Here is a 23123-nt window from a genome sequence, read left to right on the forward strand (position 1 = left end):
TAACACAGAAATACTCCATCAAACGTCCAACATTAGTTTTTGAAACTTTGTCTATGTTTAGGATGGGAATCCAAGTCTTTAACAGTGGAAAGCTCAGTATGCAGGAAACAGCATTTCACCGCCCCTTTAACATTAACACCATGATTTTCAGCGAGTCTGCTTTAAAAAAATGTGTATGAAAAGCGCTCGAAACAAACTGGTGTAATGACTATTAATGTTCATTATAATTCCATCATCCAAATAATGGTGATCTTGTGTTTACCTCGCTCCCGGTGAAATGGCAGGGCAGTAAACTCTCTCCGATGTATCTGGCCGGCAGCTTTCCAAAATGAAATTTGGCCAAATCGATTAGCTCATTATGTGACACTCCTTAAAAGACAGAAAAACAATTCTGGTTTACTAACGGCCCAAATCTGAGCCAGATGTCAACGATTAAACCAAAGGACTTGCTTGAACATGAACAGTGATGCTGAGCTACAGTGGCTGCATCCCAAATCACATACTTCCCTACTATATAGTAAAACAGTATGGGACAAGTGTAGTATGTCTGAAATTAAAGTACGAGTAGGCATACGAAGTGAGAAGACACTTTACTATCCCATGAGGCCAAGGGAAAGGATTTGTGAATAGCGCTGGTAGGTCACATGACATGTGTCAGGGTTACATTTACACTAAACACATTCATACTATTAGGGCTGTAACGATTTAACCAAAAATAAAAACCTTGATTATTTTGACATTTTACCTTGATTACGATTAATGAACGATTATTTTGCCCTCATAAGGTTTTTACTGTAAATATTTTCTACTATTAAAAGGTGGATTTTTTTTATTTTTTATGAAAGTGCATTTCTTTATGATTTTAAAATGCTTGAAGGAAACGTTTGACTTTCAGCAGTTATTGTCTATGGGGCAGATTTCTGCTTGTTGTACATCAGATACAGATAAATGAACACAGTACACAGTTATTTAAATGCATTAATGTGGGAGTGATTGTGTGTGTGTGTGAATTAATCATACCGTCTCTGTTCATTATGAAGCTGTGGTTTAGTGCTGCGTCGACGTCATCGATGACGTCGACTACGGAAATACGTCGACGTTCGTGAAATGCGTCAACGCGTCGTGTCAGACGTTCATCTCGCGTAATGTTGGCTTCTGCTCCTATCACAAAAACCTAGACCGCGAATATCAAAAGTATGGGAATACTTTAAACAGAGGCCAAACAGTGTTTCCCACACATAGACTAATTTGTGGAGGACTGCCACATAATCAATAACGGCCGCCACATTCGGCATTCATTCATTTTTACGCTATTTAAAAGACGCACGCATATTCGTTTAGCTGCATTTCCTTAACTTCTCTCTCCGCCCTTTTGAGCGTCTAATTACTCACTCACACACACACGTTGCATTTGACCGTAAAACAAGTTTTATTGCATTTTGGCGCATTTAGTGTGACATAGCTTTTAAAACCAGAGCAGTTGAATAACAGAGTTGCGACACGCCTTCATCACGCGGCAGCGCGCGGTCACGGCGCTCATATAATTCTAAACAAACCAGCGCGGTGTCAATCAATACAGACCAGTGTTTCCCAACCGGGATCCCGAGCAAAAGATGCCGGGACGCACTTACACTTCGGTTCATCTCGCATCTGATGACGCATCTTTAATATGGGTTGTAACTGGAAAATAATGTTTCTGTCGATGTCGATTATAAAACGCATGCGAGTGCTGCTGTACGTCCGAATATGAGCAGTCATTTTCACCGTCATCACCCCCGTGTAGCCAGGAGACTCGAATGAGAAGATCTGTCTTTGTGCACTCGTCCCAAAGCGCGCAAATATTGAGTTATCTTTCAAATCCTGTGCTTAAACGGACAAACTCACAAAAAATATGTCAAAATGTCATAGCCTACTCAATGCCTTAAGTGAACTTTATACAGAAAATACGACGACTATCCGTGGGTCTTAAAGGGGCAGTAGCCTTCACTGCTGTCTGTTTAATGTCAAACAAAAGATAAAGACATCACTCACTGCTCCTGACTGAATAGCTTTTGTAAGTTTAATAAGGATTTTTTTTTTTTAATTTTAACAGTTAAATGTGTGGTTATTTTACTTTTGATTACTTCATTCCATTTCTCTACCTAAAAACTAATGTTAGACCTACCTAAAGCATTGTTTATTTTATTCTCATCTTTGCTCAATAGTATTTATTTGTGCTGCTGCTTCTATTTAAGTTATCTGTTCTTATTTTCTTTATTTTCATTTGACAGTAGTCCTTTTTCCCCTGAACATAGCAAATACCGAACTGTACTGAAACGTGAACCTAAAACCGCGATACAAAGCGAACTGTGAGCAGTCTGTACTGTTACACCTCTAGCGTAACTTATGCGAGGGGGTGCCACAGAATTTTTACAAATTTCAAAGGGTAAAAAAATTAATCGTTAGATTAGTCGACTAATCGAAAAAAATCATCGTTAGATTAGTCGACAGAAAAAATAATCGTTAGTTGCAGCTCTACTGTGGTTTGTACTAACTTCTAAGGTATTAAAATATATGCCTATAACGGTTGAGTTTCTAAGCTAATTAGTCACAGGACAGCGTTGACACTGCGTTTCTGTACGCGATCTTCACGTGATGTGCGAGCTTCTGTCTGAGTGTTTGTCACAATATATCAGGGATTAGTTCAACATTATACACATCTGATGGTCTAAAATCACTTTAATGTTCAATCTGCCAAGCCTTTAAACGCATTTACTTGACAAACTTTGAGGACGAAAGTGAAAGCTCTGGCTTAGGGGCTTGCTCGCACCGTGTGTGTGTGTGTGTGTGGGGGGGGGGGGGGGGGGGGCAGCAGCGCGTAGGCTATAACAGGGTTCCTACAGGTTTCTTCAAGTTAAATTCAAGTCTTTTTAAGACCTTTTATATTAAAAAAATAATACCTATTTCACGTCCCTACCAGCAAAGAAAAACAGACCTCGAGGAAAGGAGAAGTGTGAAAATTTTGTGTTGGTGTAGTGTGTGGTCTTGTGTTTTGTTTTGTTGTGTGCTGTTGTGGGGTGTGTTGGTGTGGTGTATGTGGTGTGTGTGGTATGTGGGGTTGTGTGTTGTGTTGTTGTGTGGTGTGTGGTTGTGGTGTGTGGCGTGTTGTGTTTTGTTTTGTTGTGTTGTGGCGTGTTGTGTTTTGTTGTGTTGTGGTGGTGTGTTGTGTTGCGTTTTCTTGTTGTGTTGCGGTGGTGTGTTGTGTTTTGTTGCGTGTTGTGGTGTGTTGCTGTGTTGTAGTGGTGTTGTGTGTGTTGTGGTGTGTTGTTGTTGTTGTTGTGTGTTGTGCTTGTGTGTACTGTGACCCGGGGCTGCGTTGTGTTCTCAATTATTGGTTCCGCCACTCTTTATTTATACTATGTTATTTAATCAGAATAATTGTGGTTGACAATAGAAACTTTTGAGGAAAAATACAATATAGAGAAGTTACATACAGCACAATTTAAGACCGAGACATCAAAATTCAAGACTTTTAAAGTCTTTTTAAGGTATTATTTCCAAATTAATAAATTCAATGCTTTTAAGGCTTTTTAAGACCCCGCAGGAACCCTGTATAACAGGGCTATTCAAATCTTACCCTGGAGGGCCAATACACTGCAGAGTTTAGCTCCAACCCTGATCAAACACACCCACCTGTGATTTTCTAATGATCCTGGAGACATTGATTAGCATGTTCAGGTGTGCTTGATTAAGGTTGGAGCTAAACTCTGCACTGCATTGGCCCTCCAGGGTAAGATTTGAATAGCCCTGCTGTATAAGAACGGCAATTAACTTACCTGTATAAACTGTGTAAAACATGCAGTTACTGTAGTTATTCTGGGCATCTATAAACAAAGATGACTGCTCCTGCAAACTGCACTTGATGTGACTGACGAGGCGGAGTCACGTGACTAAAACCGAAATAACCGACATGGGAAAAATACGTCGGTTAGAGCTTCTAAACTTCGGTTTCGATTATTTTTCGATTAATCGTTAATACTTTTTAGCGGTCGTGAAGTGATTGTTTAAAACAAGTACCTACTCAAGAGAGTGTGTGATTTCGGACACAGCCACGGTTTCTGTTGCTTTACCTCCGGCTGCCGCTAATACAATCCGCGGCCCTTTGTAGTGTGTTGTGATGTATTCGACCAGATCCCCTCGGTTTATAGTTCTGCAAAAGATCAAAATTTCGTCAGATTCGTCACCGTTTTAAATCGAGACACTACCGGCAAAACCAGCGTTCTTCCATGCACTGGTCAATTGTGGCCTATTTTACTCCCATAGCATTCAGACTTAGTGGGAAGAAAACATCCAAAATACAGATTCAAGTGTTTATTTTTTATTGCACTTTATCTATTTGCATCTGTAGATTACAGATTTTTTTTTTTACACCAAACTTTACGGTTTTATTGCAATCTATACTCTAAAGGTGGTTTGTTCAAAAAAATAAACACTTTTTTTTTTTAAACATGGTGAAAATGTTTAGTTTTTCTGGCTAGAGAAAGCCACTCTCTAGTGATAGAAAAGACTTTTTTTTTTTAACTTACATATTCGATCTTTAAAGGGGTACTTCACCGCTAGGAAGATGAATGTGTATTTAAACTGGGTCATTTGTCGTAGAAATGTGTAATTATTTTTTAATTTGGTGCCCTCTAGACTGAGAAAAGCCAGAAAATGTTTTTTTGGCTCATGTGGATGAAAGAACAATTCCCAGAATGCACTTGCTCTGCTGCCCTACAAGGCCACTCCTAAGTCTTCTTTTGCTTGTCTTTTTTATATGTTTGTTTATTACATCTCACACAGCACATACTATAATATTTATCACTTTTAGCAGTGTTTTATGTAACTTCAGGGTTTTTTCTGTAAACAGCAACTGTAGCAAAAATGTGAGCGTATGCGTTTCTTTATGTGTGATTCGTAGAATAGGATTTGTGCACCTGCAGTGAAGAATGTGTAACTGTTATGTTGTGTTTGTAAGACGGCAAAAAAAAAGCCTCAAGTTTACAACTCCTAAAAGATTTTTTTCTGTGACTTCAAATTTATTGATACACGTGTGGATATGCAAATCTCTTTCTGCTCGTGCGCGAGAACTGTGCGTGCACTCTCAGATACGCTGCTCTTGAAGAATTTTCTCTGGGCAGAGAGAGATTTGCGCTCGCGCACTATATTAATGTACTTTCGTGCTACAATAATGCGCTCTCGACATTTGACAGGGAAATAACGCCATACTTAAAGGGTTAATTCACCCAAAAATGAAATTTCTGTCATTAATTCCTCATGTGGTTGGACACCCGTCAGTCCTCCGCTCATCTTCACACACAGATGAAGATATTAGTGTTGAAATCCGATGGCTCAGAAAGGCCTTCATTGACACCAATGTCATTTCCTCTCTCAAGACCCATAAAGGCACTAAAGACGTCGTTACAAAGCCCGTCTCACTACAGCGGCTCGACAATCATTTTATGAAGACACGAGAATAGTTTTTGTGCGCAAAAAAAAACACAAAATAACGACTTGTGTAGTGATGGGCCGATTTCAAAACAAAGACCTATTGACAGAGGTCTCTATAGACCTCTATAAGACCTATTGACAGAGGTCTGACGGCTGGCCAACCACATTAGGGAGAGGAACTAATGACTCAATTTACCTTTTTGGGTGAACTAACCCTTTAATGGTGTCATTCCCGACCCTGATTCCTGCAGCTTAATTATTTCTCACTTGCATATGTAAACATCACTCATGAAACAATTGTCTTAATGCACTGGTGAAAGTATGATGATGTTGTTTGTGTGTGTGGCACATACTTGATGTTCTCCGTAGGGCCCAGGATGGTTCTCCCGAGAGGCGTCTCCTGATAGGCTGTAGCGTGCAAGTAATCGAAGACCACTTCCTGTAGGTTGGTCTCCACTTCCTGCATCTCTCTGAGAATGACTCCACGCTCCCGCTCGATCTCCGCCTCTCCCAGCGTGCTGTTCTGAATGATATCAGCCAGTATTTCCACCGCTGGGAACAGAGACTGATTTACAGAAGAGGTCGACCGATTCATCGATAGCTGATTGGTGGAACAATCAGTTATCGGTAAAAATCAATACCGATAGTTTTTCCGGTTTGCGTCCGTTGCGGAGCGGCTGACAAGGGTGCGCTGTCATTACACAGTAGCCTACGAGAGCTCTGAGAAGGGTCTGTGGCATTATATAGCACAAGAGCAGCCTCTAGATGCCACATAAAAAACTATCACTGACATTGTTTACATTAAAGGCGTGATGAATTGAGAACTCGACTTTCTCTCAAGCTTCTGATATACAAGGTCATGGTAATATAAGAATATTCTCTTAGTTTCAGAGCTGAAATCTTCCTTGTTCGTCAAAGAAAAGCTTTTATAGACACCAGGCCCAGAAAACGTCTTGTGCTTCATACTTACGTCATTGCGCAACGAAACACACCTCTACAGAACGTCTAATTCAGTAACCCCGCCCACCGACTCGTCTAATTCAGTAACCCCGCCCACCGACTCGTCTTATTCAGTAACCCCGCCCACCGACTCGTCTAATTCAGTAACCCCGCCCACCGACTCGTCTAATTCAGTAACCCCGCCCACCGACTCGTCTAATTCAGTAACCCCGCCCACCGACTCGTCTAATTCAGTAACCCCGCCCACCGACTCGTCTAATTCAGTAACCCCGCCCACCGACTCGTCTAATTCAGTAACCCCGCCCACCGACTCGTCTAATTCAGTAACCCCGCCCACCGACTCGTCTAATTCAGTAACCCCGCCCACCGACTCGTCTAATTCAGTAACCCCGCCCACCGACTCGTCTAATTCAGTAACCCCGCCCACCGACTCGTCTAATTCAGTAACCCCGCCCACCGACTCGTCTAATTCAGTAACCCCGCCCACCGACTCGTCTAATTCAGTAACCCCGCCCACCGACTCGTCTAATTCAGTAACCCCGCCCACCGACTCGTCTAATTCAGTAACCCCGCCCACCGACTCGTCTAATTCAGTAACCCCGCCCACCGACTCGTCTAATTCAGTAACCCCGCCCACCGACTCGTCTAATTCAGTAACCCCGCCCACCGACTCGTCTAATTCAGTAACCCCACCCACCGACTCGTCTAATTCAGTAACCCCACCCACCGGATGTGTGTTATTTTGGCAAGGTTGCCTGCTAAAATTGACATTCATGGGTCTATATATTATTCGGCGGACATGGAAAACAACCTGCGGGAAAACCGCAGACTTGGCAACATAGTGCAGTTAAATTCTGTTGACATTTGACAGCTAACGTTATGCGTCGCTCAGTTGCTCTGATTGGTCACGTTTATCCAATTGAGGTCTTTCCTGGTTCGGTTGAAACACGCCTCATAATTATAGCCCAATGGAGCACCAAACTCATATTCTGACTAGAATTGAGTATGACCACGTCAGGCTAGTTTTATCCACTATCTATTTAAAAAACTATCGGTCGATTAATCGGTTATCGGCAAGTGTGGTCCAACCTAGTTATCGGTAAAATCCACTATCGGTCGACCTCTAATTTACAGCACACCCACAATGCCGTTCTGCGAGACGACGGGCTGATGTTTGGGGTTTACCTCGGGGCAGATCTTTGGAGAAGGCTTTGGCGTAATACACCGTCTGCTCTCGTGAGGTGTAGGCGTTCAGATGAGCGCCCATATTCTCGATCTTCAGTTCCAGGTCGAGCTGTGACCTCTTCCTGGTGCCCTGAAACATATCAATGATTTCTGAAGCAAATTATTTCAATGTTTAGACACAGAGAATTCAGCTAATTTCTCCTACCTTAAACGCCATGTGCTCCAGGAAGTGGGCCGTACCATTATTGCTCTCGTTCTCATACCGGCTCCCGGCATCAATCCACAGACCAACCTGGATCATGGGATTAGAATTTAGATATTTTAATTATTTGTCATTTACTTGTCCTCATTGGATTAGTTTTTAATCCTACATACTCATAATTTTGTTATTTTAAGGGGTCAAACCATTCAGGATTCTCCCATGAAATTGATCAGACCGACCAAACAGTAAGTCGTAAAGACTTGAAACTTTAAGAGATGGTAGTTAATTAAGTTAATACAGCCTCTTATTTGCATGACGTAAATCTAGTACTGCCGGGTTATTTTAACATATTGCTGCCGTAATAACGGCCCATTACAGATATTTATGTGCTTTTCTTCCCTTTCCCTTTTGAGCAGTGATGAAATGTATATCTCTCTTGTAAATACGTGCCAGGATTTCAGTAATTAAAGTGGAAGCTAGATCTTTAAAATGCATCCAAATTACAGCGAAGCTCAACGATACGGTGCTCTGCAGGGGTCAAAAAGGATATAAACAGTGAATTTTTAAGTGATATATTCTTGAAAACTCTGAGATGTGGATTCGGACAGCAGTTAAATCACAACACGACCTTGGTGATTGTCTAAAAACAGGAGGTAATTCGGCCAGGGAATTTTATACGGGTGGTGGGAGAAAAACACTGACATTGGATTCAGACGTCAATAAAATCACTGACTAGCCCCTGTCAAAAAATACCTACGACCCCACGAGAAAATAAAACCTGTAAAATAAAGTGTCACCCAATATTTTTCATTACAGGGTTCCTGCTCCTTCATGAACAGCAGATTCAAGGACTTTTTAAAGCACCTTTTATCAAGCACAATGAATATAATTTATAGTTTTCATGTGTCGTTAGGCCTGTCACGATAACTACTTTTTGTTTCGGGATATATCGTCCCAGAAACAATTACAATGAGCGATATTATTGTTATTTTAAGACTATTTTATGACACTACATATATATTATCCTAATTTATTACACGGCTCTGTGAAATACTTGATTCTGATTGGTCAATCGCGCATCCCAGCGGTATGTTATTTCCAGATAACCGCCGCTCATACGGGTACTGCGAGTTATCTTGACCGGTTCTACTTCTGTGCTTAACGCTGGCGCCATCTTGTGGCTTAAACAGCCGTGGGCTACAATGGAAGACTTCAAGGCGGGTTTCCTTTATAAAGTTTTAAATTTGGATATTTTTTCTTACACAAACGCATCGATTGGAATCAGAAGGCTCTATTAACCCATCGGAGTCGTGTGGAGCACGTTATTTGACGGACAGCTGCATTTTTTATGGACTTCAAAAACAGCTCCAACTACTGCTGGGATTAACGTTAGCCTGGACTTTTTAAACATAACTCTGATTGTATTTGTCTGAAAGAAGAATGTCATAAACACCTATAATGACTTGAGGTGAGTAAATCATAGGCTTGGATTCATTTTTGGCTGAACTAACCCTTTCGGCATTCATTTTCAACATTTAGCAGCAATAGATAAAGGCTTAAAGCACTGTTTTTCTTCGCGGAAGCTTTGCGTAAGAGCGAATAAAATATTTAATCTCAAGACAATATTTTGTGTCTAATTTATTTGAGACTTATCCCGCTTATTACACGGCTACTATGTACACCCAGCCGGTTGTTATCACAGAATAAACCCCTTCAGTGATGCAAGACCCCTCTGTCGGGGGTTTATTCTGCGATAACAACTGGCTGGGTGTACATCATCCCTTACATAACAGCATAATAATGCAAGTAGACCTACACACTTTCAAATGACAACCTTTTAATTCTTAAGATCGTGAAAATTCAGGGTAAAAAATATATGATCCCAAACCAAAAATTGAATAAATAGTAAATAAACATTTTCCCTTGTGAAATAGCTTTAACACTCATCATTCTGCGTTGACATTTATATGTGCTCCAGAACAGGGGATTGCGGCTTTGAAATAGACCACATTTGGGCCTTTCTTCTAAACTGTCAGTAATTGTCAGGAAAACACTAATATGAGGAAAACACCTCAAATGGCGCCTTTCGGTAACGGCTCTTTGTGGGAAGGAACTCCCCGAGGACCACTTTCGCCTCCGTCACGGAAAACATACAAGATGACAGCACAATCGAGTAAAATGTTGGTGACATTCATCATCATGTAAACATAATGGGCGATATATTGCATCTGTATTGTACTTATATTGTGCGATATATCGATATATTGAATAATGCAACAGGCCTACTTGTCGTCACACTTATAGGAACGCCCACCTGGAGGGCAAAACAAGGCTCTCCTCCATTACTCGCCAGTCATTTTTACCAGGTTTGTGGTCAGTATTAAAACAGTAGGACAGTTTTATTAAAAGACCAAATTCAGTTTATACCGTGTTGATGTTGCATACTTTGTACATCTGCTTGCCTGTTTATAGTATGCATCATCAAAAAGGTGTAAAATGAATGTGATGTTTTAATATCACTGTTTTAGTACTTTACCGCACTTTAAGGGTGGGTTGCACTGATATTTGCTGGATTCTTTAGCCTGCATGGTGTCAGTTCACCCTCCATCTGCTTGATCAGCTCTATAACAGGTTTACTGCATAATTTAACTAGATTAGTGTTTTTAATTTAATCCTTATTGGTGCAACTCACCCTAAAGTGTTTTTCACGTTAAGCGATTTAAAACCGTCCCGCTTTTTTAGTGACTGAAATACTGCAGCAGGTGCTGTATATGGGTCATAAGTACCCAAAACATGCATCTTGTTCACATATTTTTGTTTTATAATGGAAATTTGGCAGGCTTGTTCTGCAGTTCAATGGCGGTTTTGCCCTCGACTTGACTGGAAACTATGAATAAAGGGGAGTGTGACAGTTTATCAAAGACCTACTGTACCTTTGTCTATCATTACTGTAGTGATTATGACAGAGGCATACATTAAAGGGTCATGAAACCCCCCGCTGCAGCAGTGTTTTTTCACACCTTCGATTTGAAAAGGCTTGTTAAAAGGGGAGTGTTCAACTGTGAAAAGGTGGGATGGTATTGTGTGGAAAGAGGGAATGGTTTGCATAAATAGGGTCAGTAGGTGCATTAAGATTAGCGATCCCAACAGCAGCAGTTACAGCGGTTCTGAGACATGTTCTTGGTTCACGTTGGCATTGTTTACCACAGTGAGATTAAATGAGGGATGAGTACAGCGAATGAGAGAGCTATGAGTGGCGTGCAGCAGAGATCGCAAATCATTCAGCTCTTCAAAGTTCAAACCAGCATAATTCAGTGAGAAATGAAAATAAATTTTATTCTGCATGACGAAATATTTTGCAAACGTGATAAAACTATATTTGTCCAAATATGCACGCTGTTTGGCAAGATGAACAACGCGCCGACGTGATAAGAGAACGTGAACAACCCAACATGCGATGTGACAGAGATGTGTAATTCTAGATCGGGGTAAAAGCGAAGGGGTTTGAGGCTTCATGGTCTCGACCGCGCATCTGAAGCAGAGCGACGCGCGCTGGGTTGCCGTGACGATCCGCGCTGTCTATCACTCGGCAGCTAAATCTATATTTGTCCAAATACGCAGCACGCTGTTTCACTAAGAGCCCGAACACATGCGGTTAGTGCATGGCTGTGACCACAAATAAAACGGAGAGGACGTGGCTTTTGTTCATTAGCCTACAGATTACAGATTGGTTATTATGCACTCCTGACATAGATAGTCAACGCTTGCAGGTTCGGCGTGTGAGTGCTCAGGTGAATTTCACTTTACCGAGCCTTTGTAGCAAAGGCTTCCACAGACGGCGCCGGTTACAGCTCGCTCGGCGCCCTTACGTTACTTCGTATCAGCACAACGCCTAGCTTAGCACAACGCCTAGCCTACCATATCTCTACAATAATGATGCAAGACGAGCCTGACAGAAGTGACTGTCTCATGCATATTAACTAAATTATCTTGTATGCACACTACAGCGCAGGGATTGGACTGAATGAGCTTTATGTCATGAATATATATCGAGAATCGCTCGGAGCGGTCGACGTCAGCATGTGCCCAGCAGCCCATACTTGGGCCGAAAAGCCCGCGCCGACATCAGCATATGGGACGTTGCTCCGACTAAGCTTTTCAAACCGGAAGACAGAAATCGCTCTGAAAAATGCAAAAATAACTATTTTCACATATGAATACCATTAATGAGTACCCTTAGTGTTTTCAATGATGTGCAGCCTATACATATCTGTTTACATCTCAAAAAAAGTGTTTTGGGGTTTCATGACCCTTTAACAACTAAAAACATTGTAGGGGCATGTGACTCAAAATCAGAGAGAGAGAGAGAGAGAGAGAGAGAGAGAGAGAGAGAGAGAGAGAGAGAGAGAGAGAGAGAGAGAGAGAGCGAGAGCGGGAGAGAGGGAGAGATTGCAGCTCTTATTCCTGTATTTAACGTTTATTAAACACTGGTTTTAGTTTTCTTTTTTGAACAATAGTTTGTGTGACTTTTTTTGTATGAAATTGTACATAAACGGGTTAAGCAAAACAAGTCTGAGACCCTTTTTTACACACACCTATGCATGACATACACTGTGTGGTAGGGCTGCACTGATATGACAAATCATAATTGTCGATTACTCCCCAGATTTTGTAATTGCAACGATAAATTACGATTATATCACAATTGACATTGAATTAAGTTTTGAATAGCTTTATAACAGTTTGAAGCGACCGAATGCCATATTGTTATATCAAATGAAACAAGCTGAAAACATTGGTTTGGTTTCTTTAAATAAATAAAAAGCAAAATAAGCATGGTATTATGTTATACTAAAAATAAAACTTAAACAATGGGGGGAAAAACTTAAGATAATGTAGGAGGAAGAAGAAAAAAAGTAAGCACAGATGTGGACTTTCTTTGTAACTGCGATTACATTTTATTGACCGATTGCATAATTGAGACATCAGTAATTGTAATAACGATTACAAATTTGATTAATTGTGCAGCTCTACTGTGTGGTACAGGACAATTATTTTGAGTGTCCCTTATTTTCCTTTTCTAAATTTGGCAACTTTACTCACCGTGCACGTGGACAGCCCGGAGTCCTCGGATGCCACCCTGAGCCCGTTATCAAGGGTCGTGACCTTTGTCTCAGGTACATTTAACACCACGTGACTGACAGCCTGAGTTGAGCCTGCCTGAAACACAAACATCACTCATAAAGCATGTTATACACTAATAATTTACCGAGCATCACATAGAAGGTAAATATTAAAACGGGTTTGAGTAGCAAAACCAATCAAATTATTTATGCGTCACATTATGAGGTACGTTTGCATCATCCGAGACCGAATACTCAACCAAGCTGTTTTATATGACTTAACTTATCAATATTTCGACATATTTAAAGTAAATGAATGTTGTGTTTGTGATCTCTTACCCTTTTAGTGGCTGTCGTGTTGAATAAACGCGTTATGAAGTGTCTCCCCGCTGCGCCGAGACGCTGCACGGACGCCGCCATGTTGTGAGTGACGCTTCAGAAAAGACGAGCTCCGATTGGACAGAATCGGTCAAAGTCACGTGCGGCTGCGTCACACAAGATTTAATTATAATAATTTTATGTAGATCACATGAATAAGCGCTATTCATCGTGACTCTTCAATTATTACGCCGTCTAGTGGATAAATGTAAAACTACACGATAAGTTCACTTATATGACCAGCAGATGAGAATAGATCTCAGAATAGATATGTATACGTTAATTAGTGTCTACATATCTATGGCTCAGTACAATATAAAAACACACACGTGACATTTATGTAAATTCTTATTTGGCAGCAGTGTTGGGGAAGTAATTAGTTATGTTGCATATTACAGTCCTTATTTCTGTCATTGTGCATGTTATACTTGCGTATATTTTGATTTAGCCTACTATTGTGTATGAAATGTCATGTTCTTTCTAAACCGCTTGAATGTGCTCTGTTCTTTTAATAAAAGTTGCATAAATCAAAAGAAGAAAAAAAAATTACGACTGCTGTAAATAAGTTGAGTTGTCCAGCCATTCTCAGGTCTAAATTATATAAGTGTGATCAGTTTTGTCACTGTGATACACTTTAAGTTTGAAGTAAACAAAGCATGAATTGATGGTTTGGTTTATTTCATGGGAGTCTCAGTTCATAAGAGACTCGTCTCATGCCAAAAAAAAAAAAAAAAAAACACTGAATATGGACATATAATAAATAAACGAGCTTGAGACTCGTTCAGAAATGCTTTGCCGTGACTCGGATGCAAGAAGCTCTGGGTAGTTTTAGGAAATAACTCACAAACTGAACACAATCAAGTACAAGGTCATAGGTTTGATTCGCATGCAATACATGCCGTGGAAACTGAGATCTCAAATCATCGGTTTGTGGCAATCTTGTTTATGGTGAAAAAAAAACAAAAAAACATTGACTATCATGATTTAAAGTCCAAAGTTTTAAAAACAAATTGTCTAAAAACAAAAGACATGCCCCCCCAAAAAAGAAGTTAGAGTGAGGAAAGGCCAGTGGTCTGTTTGAGGCTCTGTCATTTGGAGAGTCTGGGTTCGATTCCTGCTCTTGCTTTTGAAAATCTTAAGTTTCACTGGTTTTGTCCAAATAAAAAAGACATGCCCCCCAAAAAAGCAGTTTGAGTGTGAAAGCTCCAGTGGCTCAGTGGTATAAACGTCGCTCTGTCATGTGGAGAATCTGGGTTCGAGTCCTGCTCTTTCTTGTGAAAATCTTAAGTTTAACTCGTTTGGTCCAAATAAAAAAGACATGCCCCCCAAAAAATTAGCTTGAGCGTGAAAGCTCCAGTGGCTCAGTGGTATAAACGCTGCTCTGTCATGTGAAGAATCTGGGTTCGAGTCCCGCTGTTTCTTGTTAAAATCTTACGTTTCACTGGTTTGGTCCAAATAAAAAAGACATGCCCCCAAAAAAAAGCAGGTGTAGTGTGGAAGTGCCAGTGGCTCAGTGGTGTGAGCATGTCCTCTCCGGTCGAGAGGTTCCCGGTTCGAAACCGGCCTGGTCACTGAAGCGTGGTTGCGTTGAGGAACGGTTGCCTGATCTGGATCTGAGACAGGCTGTGGCAGGAGCTCCACATCCGGACAGGAGAGCGAGAGAAGGACGGACACGAAGGGGGGAGGCAATATCCAATACTCCTCCCCCTGGGGATTTCTGGGACCATAACCAGCAGCGGTTATCTATTATTTAGATGTCGACTTATATAAAAAATATCCATCCTCCAGACTAAGTCGACAATTTTCCAGCTGTTTTTCTGGATAACCAGCTGCCCCTCTGTGGTCTTGACTCCAGCTCCTCCTCGTACCTCCATCCACTACACTGTCATCTCCTCAGCATCCCTCCATCCTGCAATCGCTCCACTCGTTCATTTCTTGGAGATCTGACCAGGATTCGAACCGGCAACCTCTGAACCGTGAGGCAGCGCTCATACCAGTGAGCCACAGATCTCTTGTCTTTGCACTTGCTGGAACTTATATTTCACCTTTAACCGCACCGGTGCTTTCACAATAAAGCGTTTAAAGTTGAGGATCATCCCAACAGGATAAGGTGAGATTCGAACCCACGTCGCTAACGCACCCTGACACACAGAGAACGTGTGTTTGACCACTAGACCATCACAGCTCAGAGATCATCTACAGATATAACACACATTAGTGGGGTTTGAACACAGCACACCGTGATTAAAGCACAACTCTTTATCTCCGGAGTCACTGATGAGTGTTGTGAGCTTGAGTAAATGATGATGTACAGACGCAAACGTGGGATTCGAACCAAAGCTTTCATGAATGAAAGTCAAACGATCATCCTCTGGGCTACGGAGTTTGTGAAGCTGCTCCGCAAGGATTTGTACCATACCTTACATGACATGCAAGGAAAAAAAGGTAAACAGTGGTCACAATTTACTATTTTGTTCCCTCGATTTAAAAATTGTAACACGATTTAGTAAGTCGAGGGAATGAAATTGTAAACCGTGCACATGATTTATCCTACTAGTTTTTTTACTGCATGTCACGTAAAGGGCTTCGTAGTACCGTACTTATTCTTTATTCTTATAATCTAGCTAAACAAAATTATCTGTTTAAATTAAGATTTTCTTTATGAAAACCGTATTGGATTTTTGCCGTGAAACAGCTTCTTTTTCTTTTTGTAAAGTTAATTTAATATTTAAGATTGTTTCTGCTGCCTCTGGTGGTGATTTGAGTAAAATACACGAGTCTAATGAGCTTAAATGTGCTACACTTCTCTAAGAGGGTGAGAGCAGAAAAACACATGACCTGCCAATAATAGCTATACTACATTATTTATGTTCAGTCCTGTCTTCTGCTCAAACAAATATACTCGCAAATAAATCATTAAAGTTAATCAAATTGCTCATTCGGCAATGATTTGCGTGAAGCCACCCCCCATAAACCACAAACACCAATGACCTCAAAAGAGTTTCTCCCTCCTGTGGCGATCTGAGTTAACTACAAATCGAGTCTAATGATCTTAAATGTACTATCCTTCTGCTAGAGGGTGAGAGCAGAAGAATATATTCATTACGTAACATAACATGAACAGCCAATCAGATCTATTTACACTGTCTATCTGCAAATCGAGTCTAATGAACTTATAAGAGTCATTAGACTCGATTTGTAATTCACTCAAGTCACCACAGGAGGGCGAAACTCTTTTAAGTTCATTAGACTCGATTTGCAGATAGACAGTGTAAATAGATCTGATTGGCTGTTCATGTTATGTTACGTTATGAATATTTTCTTCTGCTCTCACCCTCTAGCAGAAGGATAGTACATTTAAGATCATTAGACTCGATGTGTAAGAAAGGCAAAACGCTTTTAAATTAGTTTTGTTGTAATTCACAACACTTAATGCCGAGTGTGTGACCCGGTTAACTTTAATGACTTATTTGTGAATGTATTAGTTTGAGCAGAAGACAGAACTGAACATAAATAGATATTATTGGCAGGTCATGTGTTTTTCTGCTCTTACCCTCTTAGAGAAGTGTAGCACATTTAAGCTCATTAGACTCGTGTATTTTACTCAAATCGCCACAGGCGGTGAAAGTGTGTTTTTTTTTTTTTTAGGTCTTCAGACTTTTTTTTGAACCTTTTTGTTTATTTTAAAACATACAAAATGGCACATATACCGATACTGTTTATACGCAGGATAGGTTAAACTCTATGTTTATTTTGTGCAGGTATTCAGCATATAAATATAAATTTGCATATTTCAATGTCCAGAAACAAACACACAAAACGTTTTATGACGTGTGAAAAGCTGCTTGACATCTGACAGAGTAGGCAATGAGTTCTCGATCAATGCTGAGCAGCTTTTACCAGCTTAAACACGTTAAGATGAGCTTTAAACCTGAATCTACATCTCTCAGCGATACGCCTAATGAGTCGATTATATAACACAAAGGTCTCGATGAAACTCAAGAACAGCCGTTGGCGTCTCAGACTCAGACTGGCTCATGAGATAAGCTGTGGTGCTTCAGTCATAGAGTCCTGAGTTTGAGTCTTTAGCTGTTCCTCATGAAAGCATTTCTTTAGTTTCACTGGTTCTGAAGGATTAAGACAAAACTCCTCACAAAAAGAAGAGCTTGTGAACAGAAGCTCCAGTGGCTCAGTGGTGTAAGCGCCTCTATTTCATGTGGAGAATCTGGTTTCGAGTCCCGCTCTTTCTTGTGAAAATCTAAAGTCTAACTGGATTTGTCCAAATAAAAAAGACATGGCCCCAAAAAAAATTAGCATGAGCGTGAAAGCTCCAGTGGCTCAGTGGTGTAAGTGCCTCTATTTCATGTGGACAATCTGGGTTCGAGTCCCGCTCTTTCTTGTTACAATCTTAAGTTTAACTGGTTTTGTCCAAATAAAAAAGACATGCCCCCCAAAATAAAGAAAGACAAGCGTGAAAGCTCCAGTGGCTCAGTGGTATGAACGCCATTCCGTCATGTGGAGAATCTGGGTTCGAGTCCCTCTCTTTCTTGTGAAAATCTTAAGTTTAACTGGTTTTATCCAAATAAAAAAGACATGCCCCCAAAAAATTAGCCAGATCATGAAAGCTCCAGTGGCTCAGTGGTATGAACGCCACTCCGTCATGTGGAGAATCTGGGTTCGAGTCCCGCTCTTTCTTGTGAAAATCTTAAGTTTAACTGGTTTTATCCAAATAAAAAAGACATGCCCCCAAAAAAATTAGCTTGAGTGCGAACGCTCCAGTGGCTCAGTGGTATAAACGCCGCTCTGTCATGTGGCGAATCTGGGTTCGAGTCCCGCTCTTTCTTGTGAAAATCTTAAGTTTAACTAGTTTTATCCAAATAAAAAAGACATGCCCCCAAAAAATTAGCTAGAGTGTGAACGCTCCAGTGGCTCAGTGGTCTAAATGCTGCTCCAGCATGTGGAGAATCTGGGTTCAAGCCCCGCTCTTTCTTGTGAAAATCTTACGTTTCACTGGTTTGGTCCCAATAAAAAAGACATGCCCCCCAAAAAATTAGCTTGAGTGCGAACGCTCCAGTGGCTCAGTGGTATAAATGCCGATCCGTCATGTGGAGAATCTGGGTTCGAGTCCTGCTCTTTTTTGTGAAAATCTTAAGTTTAACTGGTTTGGTCCAAATAAAAAAGACATGTCCCCAAAATAAAGAAAGACAAGCGTGAAAGCTCCAGTGGCTCAGTGGTATAAACGCCGCTCTGTCATGTGGAGAATCTGGGTTTGAGTCCCGCTCTTTCTTGTGAAAATCTTACGTTTCACTGGTTTGGTCCCAATAAAAAAGACATGCCCCCCAAAAAATTAGCTTGAGTGCGAACGCTCCAGTGGCTCAGTGGTATAAATGCCGATCCGTCATGTGGAGAATCTGGGTTCGAGTCCTGCTCTTTTTTGTGAAAATCTTAAGTTTAACTGGTTTGGTCCAAATAAAAAAGACATGTCCCCAAAATAAAGAAAGACAAGCGTGAAAGCTCCAGTGGCTCAGTGGTATAAACGCCGCTCTGTCATGTGGAGAATCTGGGTTTGAGTCCCGCTCTTTCTTGTGAAAATCTTATGTTTCACTGGTTTGGTCCCAATAAAAAAGACATGCCCCCCAAAAAATTAGCTTGAGTGTGAACGCTCCAGTGGCTCAGTGGTGTAAATGCCGCTCCGTCATGTGGAGAATCTTGGTTCGAGTCCCGCTCTTTCTTGTGAAAATCTTAAGTTTAACTGGTTTTATCCAAATAAAAAAGACATGCCCCCAAAAAATTAGCTAGAGTGTGTACGCTCCAGTGGCTCAGTGGTATAAAAGCTGCTCCATCATGTGGAGAGTCTGGGTTCTAGCCCCGCTCTTTCTTGTGAAAATCTTACGTTTCACTGGTTTGGTCCCAATAAAAAAGACATGCCTCCCCAAAAAATTAGCTTGAGTGCGAACGCTCCAGTGGCTCAGTGGTATGAATGCTGCTCTGTCATGTGGAGAATCTGTGTTCGAGTCCTGCTCTTTCTTGTAAAAATCTTAAGTTTAACTTGATTTGTCCAAATAAAAAAGACATGCCCCCCAAAAAAATTAGCTAGAGTGTGAAAGCTCCAGTGGCTCAGTGGTATAAACACCACTCTGTCCTGTGGTGAATCTGGGTTCGAGCCCCGCTCTTTCTTGTTACAATCTTACGTTTCACTGGTTTGGTCCCAATAAAAAAGACATGCCCCCCAAAAAATTAGCTTGAGTGTGAACGCTCCAGTGGCTCAGTGGTATAAATCCCGCTCCGTCATGTGGAGAATCTGGGTTCGAGCCCCGCTCTTTCTTGTTACAATCTTACGTTTCACTGGTTTGGTCCCAAATAAAAAAGACATGCCCCCAAAAAAAAGCAGGTGTAGTGTGGAAGTGCCAGTGGCTCAGTGGTGTGAGCATGTCCTCTCCGGTCGAGAGGTTCCCGGTTCGAAACCGGCCTGGTCACTGAAGCGTGGTTGCGTTGAGGAACGGTTGCCTGATCTGGATCTGAGACAGGCTGTGGCAGGAGCTCCACATCCGGACAGGAGAGTGAGAGAAGGACGGACACAAAGGGGGGAGGCAATATCCAATACTCCTCCCCCTGGGGATTTCTGGGACCATATCCAGCAGCGGTTATCTATTATTTAGATGTCGACTTATATAAAAAATATCCATCCTCCAGACTAAGTCGACAAATTTCCAGCTTTTTTTCTGGATAACCAGCTGCTCCTCTGTGGTCTTGACTCCGGCTCCTCCACATTCCTCCATCCACTCCACTGTCATCTCCTCAACATCCCTCCATCCTGCACTCGCTCCGCTCGTTCATTTCTTGGAGATCTGACCGGGATTCGAACCGGCAACCTCTGAACCGTGAGGCAGCGCTCATACCAGTGAGCCACAGATCTCTTGTCTTTGCACTTGCTGGAACTTATATTTCACCTTTAACCGCACCGGTGCTTTCACAATAAAGCGTTTAAAGTTGAGGATCATCCCAACAGGATAAGGTGAGATTCGAACCCACGTCGCTAACGCAGCCTCACACACAGAGAACGTGTGTTTGACCACTAGACCATCACAGCTCAGGGATCATCTGCAGACATAATACACATTAGTGAACATCTCTCAGCGATACGCTTAATGAGTCGATTATATAACACAAAGGTCTCGATGAAACTCAATATCTTTCTATATCTTTATAAACTCTCCTATCTTTAATTTTTTTTACTCCTACTGGTGTTTAAGTGCATTTACACCTGCCAAAGGAACTCCAGGACTGGCTCAGGATCAGGAATAGGATCAGGAAAAACACTGGATCGACTTCTCCAGATATTTCAAAACCAACGCCGAAATTTGTGTCACTGCGTAAAAGCTCCTGAAAAACAAATCCAGACAGGTATGTCAGGTGTGTGTGTGGAGAGAGAGAGAGAGAGAGAGAGAGAGAGAGAGAGAGAGAGAGAGAGAGAGAGAGAGAGAGAGAGAAACCTCGCTTCCATTAGCTCCCTCATAAAATGTCAGTTAGATCTGTTGTAATTGACACATGCTCATCATTATAATTATATTGCAGGTATGTATTTTTCACGTGTTGATTTACTTTGCACACACACACACACACACACACACACACACACACACACACACACACACACACACACACACACACACACACACACACACACACACACACACACACAATTAGCAGCTCTGAAACATTTACGACAATTTATCTACTCAACCATAAATATGCTACTAAAGATTGAAGCAGTGTCAATTTGCAAAATGTCAATGAACATGAGAAAACTAAAATCTAAATATAAGAAACTCGTGAGGAAACCCATTTTTTTTTTTAAAAATCCAAATTTGCATTTACAGGCCTAATTAAAACGGAGATGATGATTTGCATGAACTGGCATTTTCCAGCTGTATTATTCGACATTTTATTTTCTGGCTATATTAATACAAAAAAAATATATTTATGTAAATATGAGGTAGACAAAACAACAGCTTAAAAGATAGTTACCCTTAATTCTCCATCGATGTACATTCAAGTCAAGTCCGCTTTTACTGTTATTGTGTACTTTTAATGAGCTAATTAATTTGACCTAAAATGTGTTTACCTTATGGCAGTAACCACCGTAAATACTGCCTTTATAGACGATACAGTTGTAAAGCACAAAACAGAAATTATGATATTTTATCGCCTCCGCTGGTAACTTACCATGGCTGGTACAGTAACGTAACGTATCATGTGGTTCGAAATTAACGGCCATCCGAAAGTTGTATTCTGATTAAATAAATTGCTTACATAATATAAATCTACATGCATTTATAGTCTATATTTACATTATAATAAGTTTTTTGATTATATCGTGTGGAAAGAAATAGTTAATGTTTTATAAGTTACGACTTTCACAGCAGCCTGAATGTTTTTAAATGCTCGTTAGAAATGTTTTATTAATATTTCGCGAGTTCTAAATATTATTATTAATATATTATGTAGACTCTTACCTCGCTAATGACTCGTTTTCTGGAAAAATCCCCACTCGACGAACGACGACACCACGCTGTGACGTTGTTAAAGAGACGAGCTTTTATTGGGTGGAAAAACGCAAACGTCACGCGATGATCTGATTTTTTTAATTGCTATTTTTTATTCAGTCGAGAAATATATATTTTTTATAAACAAAGTTGGAGGACATTATCAAAGTTAAAGGACATTAAATTCGCTTATATATGACCGGCAGATGGCACCACTCACACTAATAACAGTGAACAAATCTTATAATTAAAGGGGCAGTTCACCCAAAAATTAAAATTGTCATTTTCTCACCCTCAAGTTGTTCCAAACCTCTATGAGTTTATTTCTTATGCTGAACACAAACAATATTTTGAAGAATGTTGGTCCCCATTTACATCCATAGTATTTTTTACGATGGAAGTCAATTGGGTCAACTTTTTGAATAGATTTTTTTTTTTTACATATACATTTATGCATTTGGCAGACGCTTTTATCCAAAGCGACTTATATTGCATTCAAGGTACACATCTCACATTATTGTCAATTCTTGCTTTCCGTTGCTAGCGCCACGCTCTACTGTTTGAGCTACAGGAAAGGTTTTTTAAAAACCTTTTGTGTGTGTGTGTGTTCAGCAGAAGAAAGCAACTAATACAGGTTTGGAACACTATAAATGATGACAATGGTCATTTCTGGATGAACTATCCCTTTAAATTTCAGCGCTATTCAGTCGTGTGCTAGACATCATTCGCATGCGTTTTTAAAGGACAGTCTCTTCATTCATTCAGTGACAATGACATTGCATGCAAAAAAAATACCACTCACAATTTGCAATGAACAACAAGCCCTTCAAACAACATTTGTTTATTGGTTAAACACAGACTAAATTTCTTTCAAAACACACAGCACCCATCACTGCATGATCCCGGCAAGAAAAATAATATCATTAAATATACAAAAAACCAACTTACCCAGCAGCCGCTGACCGTTAATTGCAGATTGATGGATGCTGAACATATACTGTTATCAGGTAGAAAACAATGCCAGGTGTCACATAATAAAGACGTGCGATGGGAAGTTCAGTCCAGAAACAAACTGTACATTTAACACAAGATCTCCTGCAATCGATGGAGGAGGAGTATAAAATCCCTGCTGTGAACTAGTGTTGTTAAATGTACAGACCGTGATACCAAATCGATACTGAAATGGTAAAAATGTGACGCTTTGAGCGCTGTTGAGCGGAATCGTAAACACCTCTGATTGGCCGTTGTGCTCACACGCTC

At 40.8% G+C, this 23123-nt stretch overlaps 1 protein-coding gene and 1 long non-coding RNA gene across 2 annotated transcripts in view; both read right to left on the reverse strand.

Moving 5' to 3' along the window:
- Nucleotides 1-14182, reverse strand: part of pmpcb (peptidase, mitochondrial processing subunit beta) — a 25984-nt gene extending 11802 nt beyond the window's left edge. Inside the window, exons 1-7 of the mRNA XM_067427015.1 lie at nucleotides 13279-14182; nucleotides 12920-13036; nucleotides 7820-7906; nucleotides 7615-7744; nucleotides 5823-6021; nucleotides 4110-4189; nucleotides 263-369 (exon numbers count right to left, since the gene is read on the reverse strand). Coding sequence (XP_067283116.1) covers nucleotides 263-369; nucleotides 4110-4189; nucleotides 5823-6021; nucleotides 7615-7744; nucleotides 7820-7906; nucleotides 12920-13036; nucleotides 13279-13359 — 801 coding nt within the window. The 5' untranslated portion in view covers nucleotides 13360-14182. The remainder of the gene's footprint in view (nucleotides 1-262; nucleotides 370-4109; nucleotides 4190-5822; nucleotides 6022-7614; nucleotides 7745-7819; nucleotides 7907-12919; nucleotides 13037-13278) is intronic.
- Nucleotides 14183-19947: 5765 nt separating this feature from the next.
- Nucleotides 19948-21551, reverse strand: LOC137048750 (uncharacterized). Its single transcript, XR_010899510.1, has 3 exons — nucleotides 21346-21551; nucleotides 20582-20700; nucleotides 19948-20418 (listed from the first exon to the last, which is right to left on the reverse strand). It is a non-coding gene; the product is annotated as an uncharacterized lncRNA (long non-coding RNA).
- Nucleotides 21552-23123: the final 1572 nt, after the last annotated feature.

Source organism: Pseudorasbora parva, chromosome 20 (genome assembly GCF_024679245.1).
Source record: "Pseudorasbora parva isolate DD20220531a chromosome 20, ASM2467924v1, whole genome shotgun sequence".
Taxonomy (NCBI): domain Eukaryota; kingdom Metazoa; phylum Chordata; class Actinopteri; order Cypriniformes; family Gobionidae; genus Pseudorasbora; species Pseudorasbora parva.